General features: G+C 38.3%; 1 protein-coding gene across 3 annotated transcripts in view; it reads left to right on the forward strand.

Moving 5' to 3' along the window:
• Nucleotides 1–18,002, forward strand: part of ANO6 (anoctamin 6) — a 202,620-nt gene extending 184,618 nt beyond the window's left edge. For all 3 annotated transcript variants that reach the window (XM_033436509.2, XM_004274428.3, XM_033436508.2), the window contains 3 exons: nucleotides 3,848–4,050; nucleotides 5,516–5,621; nucleotides 14,768–18,002. In XM_033436509.2, the coding sequence (XP_033292400.1) occupies nucleotides 3,848–4,050; nucleotides 5,516–5,621; nucleotides 14,768–14,974 (516 nt within the window). In that variant the 3' untranslated portion in view covers nucleotides 14,975–18,002. The remainder of the gene's footprint in view (nucleotides 1–3,847; nucleotides 4,051–5,515; nucleotides 5,622–14,767) is intronic.
• Nucleotides 18,003–19,490: the final 1,488 nt, after the last annotated feature.

Here is a 19,490-nt window from a genome sequence, read left to right on the forward strand (position 1 = left end):
TAATACTGTCATTCATATAAACAACATAGTTGCTATAACTGTAATTGTTATTTTTTAATGTATTTTGTTTATTGTACATTATGTATTATTACTGGTGAATTACAAGACCTCTTACAGAGGCAGCTGCTAAGAATAGTGACCATTAAGCTATTGTTGCTCATTTGCTAGTTTTTATTCAATAGAAACATGGTAATAGTATTAACAGTAAGTACTATTTTAATCCTCACATGACTATAAAAGGAGTTACCCAATAGTGCTTTTATAATGGAGATAGAAATCAATCCATTTAGAGTTTGAAGACCCTAAAATAATAACAATCATGCCACCATATTTTACTGTATATTCCAGACGACGAATTGAAAATGGGAACTATTTGATGATGAAGTATAAACGCTTTGTGCATTCCCAGCCATTCCTTGCCTTCCTCGTGCCCAGGGGCAGAGGTTCCTTGAGGAGGCAGATTTAGGGCACGTCTCATCTCTCCTCACACCACCCGTGGTCTTTCCTACCCGCTGTTGGTCATAAGCTAAGCATCCTCACGCCCTGCATGTGTCTGAGTGATGAGGGAATAGAATGCAGTTGTTTACAACCTGTACTGATTATGGACCAGTCTGAACAGTCTCTCTCTTGTCCCACCCCTGCCCTCACTGGCCAACAGGGGGCAGGCAAGCAGAGCAATTCCCATGCCAGCCCATCAGGGAACCGCCTTCCCTAGAAATGCCCGTACAACCAGGGCTATTTCCTCCCTTATTTCACTGCCAATTTCACTCCCAGGTTACAGTCCCCACCGAAGCGATATCCCAGTTTTAACAACTTCTTAATCAAGTCACACTTACCCTGCATCCGCCACCTTTTCCCACAAGCACTTGTAGAAACAGAACGGAGTCCGCAGTGCCTGAGCTGTGCCTCCCAGCACTGCAGCTTCCCAACTGCACGATCTTGGGCCAAGACTTAACCCTTCAGAGCTTCATTTTATCGTTTGTAAATCGCGTAATTCCCTATCACATATTTTCAGACTATTATATACCACAAAGGGGGCTTAGGGAATTCAGTGAGTTAGTGCATGGAATGCACAGAGCCTGGTCCTCATGGAATGTTAGCAGCTTTGTTATCACCTTCATTCCACATCATCATTCACAGTGACAATGTAGACCTTGCCAGGTGTCAAAACTAGAGGCACAAGAATTTTACAGTGTGTCACTGTGTGGACCATGGTCACAGTTTTACACAATAAGACAAGTTATCTGGAACCCAGCTGTCACCCCCCCAAGAACCCTCAATTTATCTGGATTGCATGCTGTCCCTCCTTTTTGGAGAAAGTTGGCAAATCACACACAAAGCAACCGCTAGATTATGTCAGTTTCCACACACCCAGCTAGTCCCCACCTTCAGCATCCACTGTGCTGTGAAACGTAGGCTGATGTTCAGAAACATGACAGCGAGGCCTTTCAAGCGCCACAGTCATAAAAGTACGCATCTGCCATGTTCAATGTGCTATACGACACGAAGCCAGGCAGGAACGTGGACTTGTGTGCTTGAAATTTTTAGCAACAAGGTTTGAAACTAAAAGCATTTTTGTTTGACCTTCAGCAAACCAGAAAATTCAATTGACTTCTACTCCCCATTACTCAAGCGTCCTGGTCTGATCGTATGAGGCACCTTTTCCTCGTGCCCCCAGCATGGCTCCACGCCGCTAGCGCAGATGGAGTATTGGCTGTGTCTCTAAGACGTGTGCACACACAGGCACACACATGCCCACTAATTGGTGCTACTGTTCTCATTCAGTGGATGTTTTTTCTTATAACTCGGGCATTGTTTTATTATACCCTAGAAAAATTGCTTATTCGATCATCTATTAAACTATGGACAATCCTTTTTTCCATATTAAAATTTGTTCAGCTTCCAAGATGCAGCTCCTCTTCATGTTTGCGTATAATTCTGTAAGAATGAAACATGTATATTATCCCCTCACATACCTAATTTGTGCCTTGCCAATCTCATGTGCACAACAATAGCTAGCTTCCCATAATAGAACTTTTAGGAAGCAGGAAGAAGAGAACAGCCACCAGGGATATGAAAGGGCATCAGGCAGGAGTCTGGTATAAAATCATTCATTCTAAAGCTGCTGGTTCAATAAATAAGCTGAATTGACATTGTTGTATCATGCCAGAGCATCTGCTACTGAAGACCTATTTTAATTTATTTTGATATAAATGGAAAATTGTGTTTGGGACAGCATGGGAAATGAAGCACACTGCATTTATTTGTATTCTTGCAGTGTGTCTCAAAGCAGCTCAATTCAGGAGGAAAAAGTATCTTGTCAGAAGTCAATAGAATTATCTTCCTTGTTGGAATTTTTGTAGCTCCTTGAAGCACATCTGCAGGTGATTCTATAAAAAGCTAAAGTTGAGTTAAATGATAACAGGAAATTTTAATCTATTGAAATCTAGGAAGAGTAAAATATTCTTGTCTTTCACCACCACCGCTACCACCACTGACAGGCAAGGCTACACACACCCAGAGAGACTCCACATCAGAGGAAATGACAAAGCTGGTTCTAGTGTGGGGGGGGGGGATTTTGCAGTAGAAAAGCCCCTCAGTTGTTTTTCTTGCTTTACCTGAGACCTTGTTTATTGGCCTGTGGTCTCACTGTGTCTAAATCATATGTTCAGATGAATACTATTAAGATCGTGTTGTGCAAAACACATGTCTTTTCTTTTGCTTCAGTGAATGACTGAAACATTTAGCTTTGTTTATTCACATAGAATTTGGATTGAAGAATATTCTTTACTTTCTCCTTCCTTCAAACCAGTTTTACACATTGAGAGATTAAAGCCCAAATTAAAGAATTTTGGAGAAAATTCATGTAATTCATAATAGCTTTAGATCCTAATAAATGTCTGCCTGGCATAGACTCTGGTTTAAGACTGACCCATATTTATTTCTTTAATCTGGGAACACACTAAACTCTCTTTATGTTATTTGATAATTTACAGTGTTTTTAACTATCTATTTAACCTTTTGGAAGTTTAGAGGCTTAGACACTAGGTCTAACAAAATAGATACCATTGCTTGACTGTATGAATAGAACAATCCCAATACAATTTCTTGTTACTACATTTTATTAAAGTAACAGTTCTTGCTGTCTAATAAAGCAACAGACATAAGTATGTACTGAGTGTTTAAATCAGACTATGGTTTGACTTGTCTAACCAAGTCAAGATACTATAGGGAAAAAGTATGAAGTTGAAGGAAAATAGATATTATGCAGTTAGTATTCTATTTTTAAGAGGTAAGTGATAAAAAAGTAGCTTTTTCTCAGTTATTTATCTACAAAGGAATCATATAAAGCCAACCTATTTTCATAATATTGACCTTAGTATGACGCATACAAAAGGGACTTCTAAATCCTAAAAGATTAAATTATATCAAATAGTGCTCCAAGGTTGATTGAATTTCATTATATTCTAATTTTTTTAAATATAATTTACAAATAACATATGCAAGCAGCTCTTGAGTTGTCCACAATACCCCAGTCTACAATTATTCTTACTGTACTTAAGACACATAATAGGCAACTATCAGGCCTTTGCTTTTGAACTGCAGGTAGACTTCTGGACATTCCCTTAAAGACCAAAAGCAAAGGAACTATTTTACTTTAAAGCAGCTGCTCAAAGACTTTAGGATACTCACTACCTATATCCATTTGACAGGGAAGAATTAAGGTTTCTGAGTCTTTAATTTAAAAAAAAATCAACTGATGAACATGTAATTCTGGCATGTCGGTTAACCTTAGCTATAAAGGCTCTCAATTAATACCCCCTTTACTGTTTTCTTCCCAACATAGGCCATGATCATTGCTTTCACATCAGACATGATCCCCCGCCTGGTGTATTACTGGTCCTTCTCCGTCCCGCCCTATGGGGACCACCCACACTACACCATGCAGGGATACATCAACAACACTCTCTCCTACTTCAACGTTGCCGACTTTAAAAGCAAAAGCAAGGAAAATCCGTACACTGAGCTTGGTGACTATACCACATGCAGGCAAGTTCTGCTTATAAGTGTTTAAAAATGCACTTCATCTTTTAAAGGACTTTTATTGTAATATAATTCTATTTGGTATCATTTAAATAAAATTGCTAAAGATGTTTTTTTCCTAGCTTTCTTTTCAATCAGACTTTAAAAAGGATGGGATATAAAAGTTAATACAGACTAGGGTTAGAACTTTCAAGCCAAACCATAAGGCAAGGTTTTTAAATGAGAGTTTCAAATGATTACAGGAAGACTGATCCAGGGGGAAAGTCCTATATCTTAGAACTGAAGAAACTCTAAGAGTTCCAAAAAGCAAGATAATTCAGTTGTTATGACTAATGTGTTATTCAAGCACAACCTGATGGTACTGAATGATGACAAACTAGTATGTACCATCACTTAACAAAGCAATGCAAAGACAAAAATGTAAATACCTCAGCCTGGCCTAGCAGTGTTCTCTAAAAGTGTTCCAAATCTCTGTGCACTAATATTAATGGCTAGTAAGATCAACTGTGGACAGTGTACACTTAGTTTTGTCAACTGAGTTACTAACTGAAAAGTTTGTTGACTGCATGTCGTAGAGTTGTGTGTGTGTGGGGGGGGGGTTTCAATCAAAGTCTTAAACCTAAAGGAGGCTTTAAAATTCATTTAGTTCAACTCCTCAAAGCCTTCTCTGATTCACATTCTCAACAACACAACCAAGAAACCAGAGATAAGCCCCAGATAAATGTTTCCAAGTGACACATAGTAAAGCCTCTTCAGAATCCCTCATTGAATCTGGTTACTCTTACTTTACATAGTTCTAAAGAGTAATTAAACTAGGTCTAAGAGGTTACAGGCAGAAAATGAGAGATGTGCTACCTGAGGGAAATACACTAACAGCAGTAGCATATGATGTCTGACAACAAGAAAATTAAGTAAGAAAAGTATAAAAAGTAGGTTAGTATCTCTGTAGAGAGAGATAGCCCCATAGCTGAGTGAACCCTGATGACACCATTATATAAATAAATTTATAAGCATGTTTCTGAAAATATGCTAACTTGTTTTAGTTATACTCTTTTGAGGAAGCAGGGATAAAATTTAAAATATTTTTGTTCTTTTTTACAAAGATGGAATCCATCATACCATCATCTTCCTCTTGTAAGTTAAATGAAGTACTACTGGAGTAGTTATTTCAGGGTTTTGTCATCAAATTAAACTCTTGGAGAAAACTTGGGAGTTCCCTGCTGGCCTAGTAGTCAGGATTCCAGGCTTTCACTTCCGTGGTCCCGGGTTCAGTCCCTGGTCAGGGAACTGAGATTCCGCAAGCCATGCCATGTGGCGTGGCCAAAAAACAAACAAACACTCTTAGAGAAAATTTATATGATGTCCAATTTAAAAGAATGTTGCATGAAATATGACCTTTTTTAATGGGCCCTTGTTTACAGCATTTGATCAAAAAGAATTATCTCCTGAAATGTCTCCATCTCATTTCCAGGTATCGTGATTTCCGGTACCCTCCTGGACACCCACAAGAGTATAAACACAACATCTATTATTGGCATGTGATTGCAGCTAAGCTGGCTTTTATCATTGTCATGGAGGTAGGAAAAGTATACTCTGAAATAGTTTATGAAGCAGTGTGTTTGCAGGCTTTGTTGTTGCCTCTTCTGACTTAAAATGTACAATATGTTATCTCTTGCTAATAATTATTTTATAACATTTATTAATAAAATTTGACCTGAGAACAGTAATTAAATGAAGTTGGTTGGGCTTCCCTGGTGGTACGGTGGTTAAGAATCCGCCTGCCAATGCAGGGGACACAGGTTTGATCCCTGGTCTGGGAAGATCCCACATGCCGCGGAGCAACTAAGCCCGTGCGCCACAACTACTGAGCCTGTGCTCTAGAGCCCACGAGCCACAACTACTGAAGCCCGTGTGTCTAGAGCCCATGCTCTGCAATGGGAGAAGCCACCCCAATGAGAAGCCCGCGCACTGCAGTGAAGAATGGCCCCCACTCATCACAACTAGAGAAAGCCTGCGCGCAGCAACGAAAGCCCAACGCAGCCAAAAGTAAATAAATAAATAAATTTATTTTTTTAAATAAATAAAGTTGGTTAACTCCTTTAAAAGTTAAAGGCATGTTGTGTGCTAGGGGAATTCAATTCCTTTCAGTTCAGTATTAATTGAAGGCCTTTTTATTTGGGGCACTGGCTATTAGGCTATGAAGGGGCTTATTCAAGACAAATAAGATATCATATTTTCCCTGGAGAAACTTTTATTGCTATAATATTTTTATTTGTATTATTTTAATTGCATTTTCACAGTATACCTTCTTACAATAGTTTTTTACATCCCTGAAATTTACCAGCTATAAAAATGACTAAGGCAGCTATAAATTTGAAATTGATCTAACCAACTTTACTTCTTACACCAAGTGAATAACTACTACTTAATTCCAAAGATTTGAAAGTTACTTCATTGGTGTGGTCAGTTAGTATTATATTTAGCTGCAAGAAACAGAAAGCCCATCGATAGTGGCTTAAACAAATAGGGATTGATTTTTCTTACATAACAAATTTCACTAGGAGTAGCTGGGTGCTCCTGAATTAACACCAGCTCACTGATGTAAGGACTGTATCTGATTCTCTAGGTTTTCTCTCATTGCATGTCACTCTGTGGTTGTAATATGACTATTGCAACTCCAGATAACACATTTATGTTCTAGGCAGGAGGAAGGAGAAGGGTGATGCTAGCCAAATCTTTTCCTATTTGTTAGGAAAGAAAATGCTTTGCCAGAAGCCCCCAGAGAAGACTGTCACCTACATCTCATTGGCTAGAACTACAGCACATGGTTCCTCATAGCAGCTAAGTAGGCTGAGACAGGAGGTGTTTGGTTTGCTCTGAGGAGAATCAAAATCTGTTAGCAAGAAAAAAGTGGGACAGGCTACCTGGCTTTGATAATTTTTCTAGTATTTTTTTAAGTAGTTACCAAAAATTAACAGAAGAAAATAGTTCATCATTAGTTCACCATCATAAGTGGATTCCTGAAGTACAGTATCTGATATATCGGCAAGAGTCACTAGTTTATATTCAAATATGTAGTTGCCAAAGTGTTTTGATTTCTACTTTTGATATCATGGTGGACTAGATGCTGTGAGGGGCCATCTCACTACAAAACATTTAGAATCAGTTAAAAACATAATTTCCTTTGCAGTTTTGCGCTTACTAGAAGGAAAGAGAATATACAAAGAGGAAAACACCATGATTGCCTGAAATAGAGCAGTGAGCACCTCTGAAGTTCAGGACTGCTCTGAGAACAAGTGCTGTTATTAGTGTCTCCACCTAAAAACCCAAGGAGACCAAGCTTTGGGTCAGCAGTGCAGTAGAAGAGCTGAACTTGAGACTCTTGGATTCAGCCAGGGACCCCACAAAAGGCTAAATATGTCTCCAAGCAGAGGGAAATGCATATCTTCTCTGAATAAAAGTATCCTTAATTTAGACCCCAGTTTTTTCCCAGATTGAGATAAGCAAATATGAGCTAACTATCAAAGATCAACAATGGCAAAGGGGAAATTTTAAAAAAAGAACGAAAAACCAAGCATGAGATTTAGCCAAAAAAAATTTAAAAATAAAAACCTGATTTGGACCATCAATAACTTTTAAGAGTTTGAATTATCAGATAAGGGATATAACTTAACCATATATGAGAATATTTAAACAAATAAATGACAGAGCCAAAATGAACAAATAAGAAACTGTAAAAGAAGTCAATATTTACATGCACTTGTAAGGAAAATGCAGCACACTGAATATAAGATCTTAAAAGTAACCTGAGAAAGAAGACAGATGACTGACAAAGAAAATTAAGATTAGAATGAGAGTAGACGTTTGTGTTTTTTGTTTTTTTTGTGTGTGGTACGGAGGCCTCTCACTGTTGTGGCCTCTCCCGTTGCGGAGCACTCTGGACACGCAGGCTCAGCGGCCATGGCTCACGGGCACAGCTGCTTCGCGGCATGTGGGATCTTCCTGGACCAGGGCATGAACCCGTGTCCCCTGCATCAGCAGGCGGACTCTCAACCACTGCGCCACCAGGGAAGCCCTAGACGTTTGTTTTTAATTGTTGTATAGTTGTTTCACAATCTTGTGTTAGTTTCTCCTGTACAGCAAAGTGAAGTACAGTTCCCCGTGCTATACAACAGGTTCTTATTAGTTATCTATTTCATACATATTACTGTACATATGTAAATCCCAATCTCCCAGTTCATCACACCCCCCCACCCCGCTTACCCCCTTGGTGTCCATATGTTTGTTCTCTACATCTGTGTCTCTATTTCTGCCTTGCAAACTCGTTCATCTGCACCATTTTTCTAGATTCCACATATATGCGTTAATATACGATATTTGTTTTACTCTTTCTGACTTCACTCTCTATGACAGTCTCTAGGTCCATCCATGTCTCTGCAACTGGCCCAATTTCATTCCTTTTTATGGCTAAGTAATATTCCATTGTAGACATGTACCACATCTTCTTTATCCATTCATCTGTCAATGGACATTTAGGTTGCTTCCATGACCTGGCTATTGTAAATAGTGCTGCAATGAATATTGGGGTGCATGTGTCTTTTTGAATTATGGCTTTCTCTGGGTATATGCCCAGTAGTGGAATTGCTGGGTCATATGGTAGTTCTATTTTTAGTTTTTTAAGGAACCTCCATACTGTTCTCCATGTGGCTCTATCAGTTAACTTTGCCACCAACAGTGCAAGACGGTTCCCTTTTCTCCACACCCTCTCCAGCATTTGTTGTTTGTAGATTTTCTGATGATGCCCATTCTAACCAGTGTGAGGTGATACCTCACTGTAGTTTTGATTTGCATTTCTCTAATAATTACTGATGTTGAGCAGCTTTTCATGTGCCTGTTGGCCATCTGCATGTCTTCTCTGGAGAAATTTCTGTTTAGGTCTTCCGCCCAATTTTTGATTAGGTTGTTTGTTTGTTTTTGATATTGAGCTGCATGTGTTGTTTATATATTTTGGACATTAATCCTTTGTCCATTGATTCATTTGCAAATATTTTCTCCCATTCTGAGGGTTGTCTTTTCGTCTTGTTTGTAGTTTCCTTTGCTGTGCAAAACCTTTTAAGTTTCATTAGGTCCCATGTGTTTATTTTTGTTTTTATTTCCATTACTCTAGGAGGTGGGTCATAAAAGATCTTGCTGTGATTTATGTCAAAGAGTGTTCTTCCTATGTTTTCCTCTAAGAGTTTTATGGTGTCCGGTCTTACATTTAGGTCTTTAATCCATTTTGAGTTTATTTTTATGTAGGGTGTTAGGGAGTGTTCTAATTTCATTCTTTTCCATGTAGATGTCCAGTTTTCCCAGCACCAAGACTGCCTTTTCTCCATTGTATATCCTTGCCTCCTTTATCATAGATTAGTTGACCATAGGTTCGTACGTTTATCTCTGGGCTTTCTATCCTGTTCCATTGATCTGTGTTGCTGTTTTTCTGCCAGTACCATATTGTCTTGATTACTGTAGCTTTGTAGTATAGTCTGAAGTCAGGGAGCCTGATTCCTCCAGCTCCGTTTTCTTTCTCAAGATTGTTATGGCTCTCTGGGGTATTTTGTGCCTCTCTACAAATTTTAAGATTTTTTTGTTCTAGTTCTGAAAAATTGCCATTGGTAATTTGATAGGGATTGCATTGAATCTGTAGATTGCTTTGGGTAGTACAGTCATTTTCACAATATTGATTCTTCCAGTCCAAGAACATGGTATATCTCTCCATCTGTGTCATCTTTGATTTCTTTCATCAGGGTCTTATAATTTCCTGAGTGCAGGTCTTTTACCTCCTTAGGTAGGTTTATTCCTAGGTATTTTATTCTTTTTGTTTCAGTGGTTATGGGATTGTTTCCTTAATTTCTCTTCCTGATCTTTCATTGTTAGTGTATAGGAATGCAAGAGATTTCTGTGCATTAATTTTGTATCCTGCCACCTTACCAAATTCATTGATTAGTTCTAGTAGTTTTCTGGTGGCATCTTTAGGGTTTTCTATGTATAGTATCATGTCATCTGCAAACAGTGACAGTTTTACTTCTTTTCCTAGTTGTATTCCTTTTATTTTTCTTCTCTGATTACCATGGCTAGGACTTCCAAAACTGTGTTGAATAATGGTGGCAAGAGTGGACATCCCTGTCTTGTTCCTGATCTTAGAGGACATGCTTTCAGGTTTTCACCATTGAGAATGATGTTTGCTGTGGGTTTGTCATATATGGCCTTTATTATGTTGAGGTAAGTTCCCTCTATGCCCACTTTCTGGAGAGTTTTTATCATAAATCAGTGTTGAATTTTGTCAAAAGCTTTTTCTGCATCTATAGAGATGATCATATGGTTTTTATTCTTTGATTTGTTAATATGGTGTATCACATTGATTGATTTGCCTATATTGAAGAATCCTTGCATCCCTGGGATAAATCCCACTTGATCATGGTGTATGATCCTTTTAATATGTTGTTGGATTCTGTTTGCTAGTGTTTTGTTGAGAATTTTTGCATCTATATTCATCAGTGATATTGGTCTGTAATTTTCTTTTTTTGTAGTATCTTTGTCTGGTTTTGGTATCAGGGTGATGGTGGTCTCATAGAATGAGTTTGCGCTTGTTCCTTCCTCTGAAGTTTTTTGAGAAGGATGGTTGTTAGATCTTCTCTAAATGTTTGATAGAATTCACCTGTGAAGCCATCTGGTCTTGGACTTCTGTTGGAAGATTTTTAATCACAGTTTCAATTTCAGTGCTTGTGATTGGTCTGTTCATATTTTCTATTTCTTTCTGGTTCAGTCTTAAAAGATTATACCTTTCTAAGAATTTGTCCATTTCTTCCAGGTTTTCCATTTGATTGGCATAGAGTTGCTTGTAGTAGTCTCTTGTGATGCTGTATATTTCTCCGGTGTCCATTGTAACTTCTCCTTTTTCATTTCTAATTTTATTGATTTGAGTACTCTCTCTCTTGATGAGTCTGGCTAAAGGTTTATCACTTTTGTTTATCTTCTCAAAGAACCAGCTTTTAGTTTTATTGAAATTTGCCGTTGGTTTTTTGTTTCTATTTCATTTATTTCTGCTCTGATCTTTATGATTTCTTTCCTTCTACTAACTTTGGGTTTTGTTTTTCTTTCTCTAGTTCCTTTAGGTGTAAGGTTAGTTTGTTTATTTGAGAGTTTTCTTGTTTCTTGAGGTAGCATTTATTGCTATAAATTTCCCTCTTAGAACTGATTTTGCTGCATCCCATACATTTTGGATTGTCGTGTTTTCGTTGTCATTTGTCTCTAGGTATTTCTTGATTTCCTCTTTGATTTCTTCAGTGATCTTTTGGTTATTTAGTAGTGTATTGTTTAGCCTCCATGTGTTCGTGTTTTTTACGTTTTTTTCCCTGTAATTTATATCTAATCTCATAGAATTGTGGTTGGAAAAAATGCTTGGTATGATTTCAGTTTTCTTAAATTTACTGAGGCTTGATTTGTTACCCAAGATGTCTTCTATCCTGGAGGATGTTCCACGTGCACTTGAGAAGAAAGTGTAATCTGCTGTTTTCGGGTGGAATGTCCTATAAATATCAATTAAATCTATCTGGTCTGTTGTGTCATTTAAAGCTTGTGTTTCCTTATTAATTTTCTGTCTGGATGATCTGTCCATTGGTGCCATTAAGGTGTTAACGTCCCCCACCATTATTGTGTTACTGTCGATTTCCTCTTTTATAGCTGTTAGCATTTGCCTTATGTATTGAGGTGCTCCTCTGTTGGGTGCATATATATTTACAATTGTTATATCTTCTTCTTGATTTGATCCCTTGATCATTATGTAGTATCCTTCCTTGTCTCTTGTAACATTCTTTATTTAAAGTCTGTTTTTATCTGATATGAGTATTGCTACTCCAGCTTTCTTTTGATTTCCATTTGCGTGGAATATCTTTTTCCATCTCCTCACTTTCAGTCTGTATGTGTCCCTAGGTCTGAAGTAGGTCTCTTGTAGACAGCATATATATGGGTCCTGTTTTTGTATTATTCAGCCAGTCTGTGTCTTGAGAGTAGACTTTTTAACATCAATCTGAAAGCCAGAAGAGAAGAGTCTAATATCTTTAAAATGCTAAAGAAGGTAACTATAAACCTCAAATTATAGCAAAACTTTGAGTAATTGAAAAATCTGTCCCCATTGAAAACACCAAGCCATATGGCTTTCTAGGAGAGTGATACCATACTTTCTAGAACAGATCATTTCAATATTATACACACTCCTCCAGAGATAAGGAAATACTCTCCAACCCCTTTTAGTTCCTAAAATCAGACAAGATTAGAAAGGGAAGGGGAAATTATGTCAGTCTTACTCAATGCATAGAGGCAAAGGTCTTTTTAAGATGTGCAGACTGAATCTAGCAATCTATTTTCAAAAGATGACATCATACCACATTCGCTTTATCCCAGAAATGCAAGGGTGGTGTAACATAGAAAATCTTCATATCTGTAAATATTACCTACCTCAGAAATGGATGGGAAAAAAAACAAACCTCTTTCCTACATCAACTTTTGCCTCTTTACTATGTAATTCTATCACTTGAACTCACCAATCTCTCTCTCAGCTCAAAATATTCTCCACTGTCACACTACCTGACTTACAAGAAACATTTGACACAGCTGATCACTCTTCCTTGAAATTCTTCCTCACTTGGCTCCCAGGGAAACACATATTTTGCCTTTCTTCCTACCTCTCTATGCAGTCCTGTCTTAACTTCTTTGCCCGTCCCTTCCTTCTCTTCTTAATGACCCATGGCTCATTCCTTGGTTGTGTTTTCTCTCTACCCACAGCGTTGGTGATCTCATGCAGTCCGGACACTTTAAGTGCTATCTGTATGCCAGTGACTCACTAATGGATATCCCTAGAAAACCTCTTCTGAACTCAGCCCATCAATCCAACTGCATACTTGACCTTTCTGCTTGGATATCTAACAGATACCTCGAATCTACTGCCCTAAATTCCCATATTTTCTTAAGTCCACTTGCAATGTTCTTCTCCCTACCATGCACTAAATCTGTTCTGTCCACAGTTTTACCCCCTCTCAATTATGGCAGTTCCATCTCAACAGTTGCTTGGGCCAGAATTCTTGGAGTCCCCCTTGTTTTCTCTCCCCCACTTATTCCACATCCAGTCCTGTTGAGTTTTCCTTTGAAAATATATCACAAATCTGACCACTTCTTACCAGCTCTGCTGCTGCCACCCAAGTTAGAGCCACCATCATTTCTTGCCCAAATTAGGGCAACAGTCTCCTAACTGGACTCCCTATTGTCTTCACATCTCACTCTGAGTAAAAGCCAAAGTCCTTATAATGACATACAAGGCCAAACACAATCTAGCCATGCTCTGTTACCTCCCTGAGGTCACTTCACTCCAGCCTTCCTGGAATGCACCCTTCAGGTTTCTACCAGATGGACTGTGTTGGCTGTTCCCTTTGCCTAGAATGTCTTTCTTCCTGATGTCTGCATGGCTAATTTCCTCACCTCCTTAAAATCTTTGCTCAATGAGGCATGTCCAGACTGATCTATATAAAATCTATATAAATTTTACCTCCCACCATAACACTCATGATAACTGTTACTCTGCTTCACTTAGCTCATGTCACTTTTTTCCCCATAGCTCTTATCACTTTTTAACACTATGTGTAATTTATTTGTTTTTAATTATGTTTATTCTATGTCATCTCTATCTTCTTGCTAGGTTAGGGATTTTTGAACAGTGAATAAATAAAAAGGTTTTCAAGCTCATTAGTCATCAGGGAAATGCAAAGTAAGACCAAAGTGAAAGTCCATTTCATAATCACCATGTTGGTTTAAAAAAAGAAAAAGTGATGGCAACAAGTGCAGACAAGGATGTAGAGCAACTGAAATCATCACACACTGCTGGTGGGAGTGTCAGCTGGTATAGTTGGTACGCTCTTGTAAAATTAAAGATTCATGTAACAGAGGGTCTCAGCAGTTCCACCCCTAGGTGCACGCTTTTGAGAAACTCACAGGTATTCTCCAGAATCCAAGTGCAAGAATGTTCCCAACATCATTGTTTCTAATCCAAAAACTAGACACAAACCCAATTCCTTTTGATAGGGGAACAAGTAAATTACAGTGTGTTTGCACAATGGAATATTATATAGAAGTGAAAACGGATTACAGTTATGCACAATAACATTGATGAGTCTTAGAAACTAATTTTGAATGGAAAAAAAGCAATTTTCAAAAGACTGTACCATACTGACAGTATTATACTGTTTTTATAAAGCTTAAAGCAAGCAAAACTAAACAAGATACTATTTGGGGATATATGCATACCTTGTTAAACTATTCAAAGTAAAAGAAAATTATATACATATACTCACACAGATAGTTTAGTGTTTGTTTACCTTTGGGGAAGAGGCCTGGGAACAAGATAGGAAAGAAACACACATAAAAATATCATAGCATCGTCAGTGTCATGGTGAGTGTTCTAGATATTAGATGTATTCTGTTCTACATGTCAAATAGTATTCTTGAAATGTATAAAGTAACAAAATGTAGCACCTTGGCAGAGCCATGCTGTGGTGGGAGAGACTGGGTATACATGATGAATGCCCACCACCTTGTCCTGATATACTGCTATAATGACTAGCAAAAATAAATGGAAGAAACTCTGTGTTCCCCTACTTCTCTTTGTGATTGACATTTTTCTTCTCTCCCTTAGCATATCATCTATTCTGTGAAATTTTTCATTTCATATGCAATTCCAGACGTATCAAAAAGCACGAAGAGCAAGATCAGGAGAGAAAAATACCTAACCCAGAAGCTTCTTCATGAGAATCACCTCAAAGACATGACCAAAAATATGGGAGTCATAGCTGAGAGGATGATAGCAGTAGTAGATAACAATATACGACCAAAATCAGATTAAGAGCTTTATGTTCTGAGAAGCACTTTAAAGAATTTAGCTTTATCAAAATATATTATGAATCACTAATGAGAATAAGTTAAATCACTTCAGCAAATATGAGTCTTAACTATGACCATTTTCATGCAGATTATTTTTCAGTTTCAGCTAGCGATGTAGGAACTGGAAAATGTAAAATTGAGATCAAGAAGGGCATAAAACTAATCACCAGGAAAACCAAAAATGTTACTTTTTTTGATAAATTGGAATTTTAGTAACACATAAGAGGTGTCTTTGTGTGCTTAAAAACAACCCCTACCAAAGTAGAGTGGATTTTTTCCCTCCATTTGATTATTTTCATTCCTTCTGTTCTCAAGCACATGATCTTTTTTTATTTTTAGGCACTGTTTCATTTCTTCACTTTTTGCCAGATCTGTTCCAGAGTTATCTTTCCCTTACAAATACCATCATTAAAGATTAGACATGCTAGCAGTTGTGTATTAAAAATATCTAATGCAGAATTCAGTTTGAATGCTGTATTAAGTGGCAGATAGACCCAAGACTCCACAATATTTAGGTGCGTTATCACATTCCTACAGAAAAAGAAATCTCAGGTAATGAGGCAATAGTTTCAGTCTTCATCTTGGCCTTTCTTTCCGTCTCAGAGAAATACTTTTAATGGATTGCAGTGAAGATGATAGCAAGGTTCTGAGCATATTTGTGCTAATTCAGAGTGACGACACCTTTCATCTTCCAGGAGCACTCCTAGAATGTTCTGTGCCTAATCAATGTTGACTGCTTTGCAAATCTCAAGGGAATAAGATGGCAAAAGCAGGGAAAGTTACAGATTGAAACAGTTGTGACTCGTATCGATCAGGATAATTAATTTACCTCTTCTGAAGATATGTCATTTCTTGAAAAAAAATGAAATCAAGTGATTAAAGTTACATATTTATCAACATAATGGTTTGGAGAAGATGAGCGCATCAGGTTCCCACCAGTTGCCCTTTATCCATGAGATCCCAGGAAGTACAGTATTACAAGCAACCTTGTGATTGTCTCACGGCCATTGTGACAGGCCAGTGCTGCGCATGTCAAGAGAACAGCAAGTGCCCTCAGCGTGACCGCACCGTGTTCTTGCGAGGGGTTCTGCACGTCCAAGTGATCAGCCTACCAAAGCATCTGCCACAGAGAAGGTAGCTCAGCGCATCCTCCCTTCTCTTACTCCCAGCCCAGTAACTTGTTTGCACCTGGGGAGCATTTTTTTAGGTAGGGAGAGGGAGAGACAGGAGAATACCTAGATTATTCCCAAAAAAGAAAAGAGACGGGATTTGATTTGAATTTCCAGCCTCCCCTCAAGCCAGTCAGGCAATTAAGGGTCAGAAAACAAATTAGTTTGGTCACAAACTCTGCCGTCAGATGGAGGTAACTTCCTGCTGAACTTCTGCCCCACTGTGTACATCTTGACCTTAATTTATTCAGCTCCACAGTCTCTACTGTGCTTTACTGTTTTTCGGGTGCCAGGCCCTCTTGTAGGCTCTGGAAAAGACACAGGGCCCGTACCTCTCACCTGTGACTGGTGACAAGGCAGGGCTGGGTGCAGGAGAGGGTGTCTGGCACGGGATTCTTGCTAGATGGGCCGCCACCCACTGGGATGCTGCTAAATGCCCAGGTGCCACAGGAGCCAAGACACTCAGAGTCCCAGCAGCAAAGGAAAAGGAAACACTATTCAGTGAGCAGATTTACAGGCTTGTTACAATAGAGTAGCTTCACTCCAGGTCACAATTCTAAATGCCTGCCATGAATGTTAAAAACAAAACAGTATTTCTGTAGGATTCATCAAAACAGTATTCTGGACTTTTGAATTGTCCCAGTGGATCTGGACCTTTTCACTAGCTTTCTTGATAATGTTAATGGTGTGATCAGAGAGTGCTCACAACAGGCCATGTGAGATCGGGCCACACTGGGAGAAAGAAATGAATTTCTTCCGAGTGGGGAAGTGTTCTCATCCCTTTCCCTGCTCACCCGGGACACTGCTCCTGGAAGTGGTGCCGATTCCTCTCAATTACCTCTTCTCTTCTCTGAAGTGTAGGAGTATCTCCTAGTGTTGGATATGGCAATTACTCACTGCTTATGGAGTCACAGAAAAGGAAATGTTTTTGCCTTATCTCCTTGTATATAAAATAGAACTTGAAAATAATTCATTTGTGTTTTCATAAACCATCTTTCATAAGTCGTCTTCACAGTTTAAAATTTGCTTCTGTGGACAGGAGGGGAAAAAACCTCTACCCTTTTAAGGCAGCGAATGTGATGTATGACACTGCCAATATTCCCCAAACGGCCAGGTTGTAGTGGGGACCCAGGTTAACCTGTGACACTGACAGTGTTCATGTAAGTCTAGTGCTGACTAGTGGGTAGTGAAGAAAATGTGGGGCTGTGTCTGCAGGCACTCGTGGGCTACATCTGTAAATGTGAGCAGAGGCAGCACCTTGGAAAAATGTATGGGTGTGGCAGTGGACCTGTGAAGGGGAAATCTGGGCCTAGACCTGCCTGGTGTTAACCACTAGAGAAATTTTACTTTGTATCCTTTTGTGATGCCTGTGAATTTTAACAAATCAAAGCATTAGACCAAAATACTCAGGAGATTTTTCTTTAAATATCCCTCAGATACTTTAGTTATGTCAATAGGAAGGGAAAGCTTTCATTTTTGTTTGAAAACTAAACAAGACCATTTTGCAAACTGTTTATCACCAAAAGCCTTCCCTTATAATTGCATGTGCATCTTGAATTTCAGAAAACATTAATTCACAATAGGGGGTCAGAATACGCTCTGTTGTTGAAACACTTCTTGTACCATTTTCTTGTGTCCATATTATATTTTAAGATGTTTGAAAAGTTAAAATGTGTGAACAACTTAAGTAAAACTGAAATATTCATGATGCTTTTCATACACTGTGGCATAAGATGTAAAGTTTGTAATATTTTGCAAATTTCTGTGCACTTTAATCTTTTATAATTATGAGCAATTTAATAAATTCATTTTTAAAAACAATACTGTGATCTACTCTGTATGCAATTGTCACAATGTTTTTAAGAAAGAGAGCAGATGTATATCTATTTACCAATTATGTATCAGATAACAGATGTGCATTTTTATGTGGATTATATCTAAAATTGTATTTTTCATAACTTGCACTTACTTTAAAACATGTTTTTTCTGGGAAAAATTGGGGGTGGGGTTTCAGCCAGGGCTGCTGAAGACAGTTGTTGCGATTGAGGCCTGTACAGGGCACCAAGCCTGGAGACCAGGTGTGCCAGTGTCGGGAGGCTTCCACTAGTAGGGAGAGGTGCTTCCCACTAATTGCATAAAGATGCCTCTGCATTCTACACATGGGGCATGTCACCTGACATAGGGCAATGACTCCCAGAGAGGACATGTCTCTAATAAGGCTCAGGAAGGCTCTGTTTGGATCTGCCGTGGCCTTGGGTACAGAAAGGGGAAATTATGAAGAAGAATATAAAGGAAAATCTCATTACAAAACACAATCTTTTTTTTTTTTTATCCTGGACAACATAAAATCCAGATATTAACTCATTCCATCCTTTGATTTCTTTTCCTTTTTTGACCAGCTTAAATCTCATTAAGCTTGCAGTAAAACTAAGTCAAAAATAGTCCATAACTGGACCAATAGGAAGAAGCATTTTCTCTAATTCTTAAATGGTACGGGTACCGATGATGTTATTCTTCCCTTCAAGCATTTTAACTCCAGCAAAGGAGCAACTAGAACTTCTTTAGCAAAGTACTCCCTTCTCATTTTGGGGAAATGATGAAATCTTAAATAACTGGTATTTATCTGACCCCACCAGATACAGTGCCAGTTGTTTACTTACACAGATCTCACTGCCAACATGATTTTGTAGCAAGGACATTTTTAGTAACGTTTTAAAAAATGATGAAAGTACATGATTAAAAAAGAAATGTGGGGACAGACACCAAAAACAATGGGAACTACAAACCTGCAGCCTGCAAAAAGGAGACCCCCCCAAACACAGTAAGATAAGCAAAATGAGAAGACAAAACCACACAGTAGATGAAGGAGCAAGATAAAAACCCACCAGAGCTAACAAATGAAGAGGAAATAGGCAGTCTACCTGAAAAAGAATTCAGAATAATGATAGTAAAGATGATCCAAAATCATGGAAATAGACAAAATGCAAGAAACAACAAGGACCTAGAAGAACTAAAGATGAAACGAGCAACGATGAACAACACAATAAATGAAATTAAAAATACTCTAGATGGGATCAATAGAATAACTGAGGCAGAAGAACGGATAAGTGACCTGGAAGATAAAATAGTGGAAATAATTACTGCAGAGCAGAATAAAGGAAAAAGAATGAAAAGAACTGAGGACAGTCTCAGAGACCTCTGGGACAACGTTAAATGCACCAACATTCGAATTATAGGGGTTCCAGAAGAAGAAGAGAAAAAGAAAGGGACTGAGAAAATATTTGAAGCGATTATAGTTGAAAACTTCCC

The sequence above is a fragment of the Orcinus orca genome, chromosome 11 (assembly GCF_937001465.1).
Source record: "Orcinus orca chromosome 11, mOrcOrc1.1, whole genome shotgun sequence".
Classification (NCBI taxonomy): Eukaryota; Metazoa; Chordata; class Mammalia; order Artiodactyla; family Delphinidae; genus Orcinus; species Orcinus orca.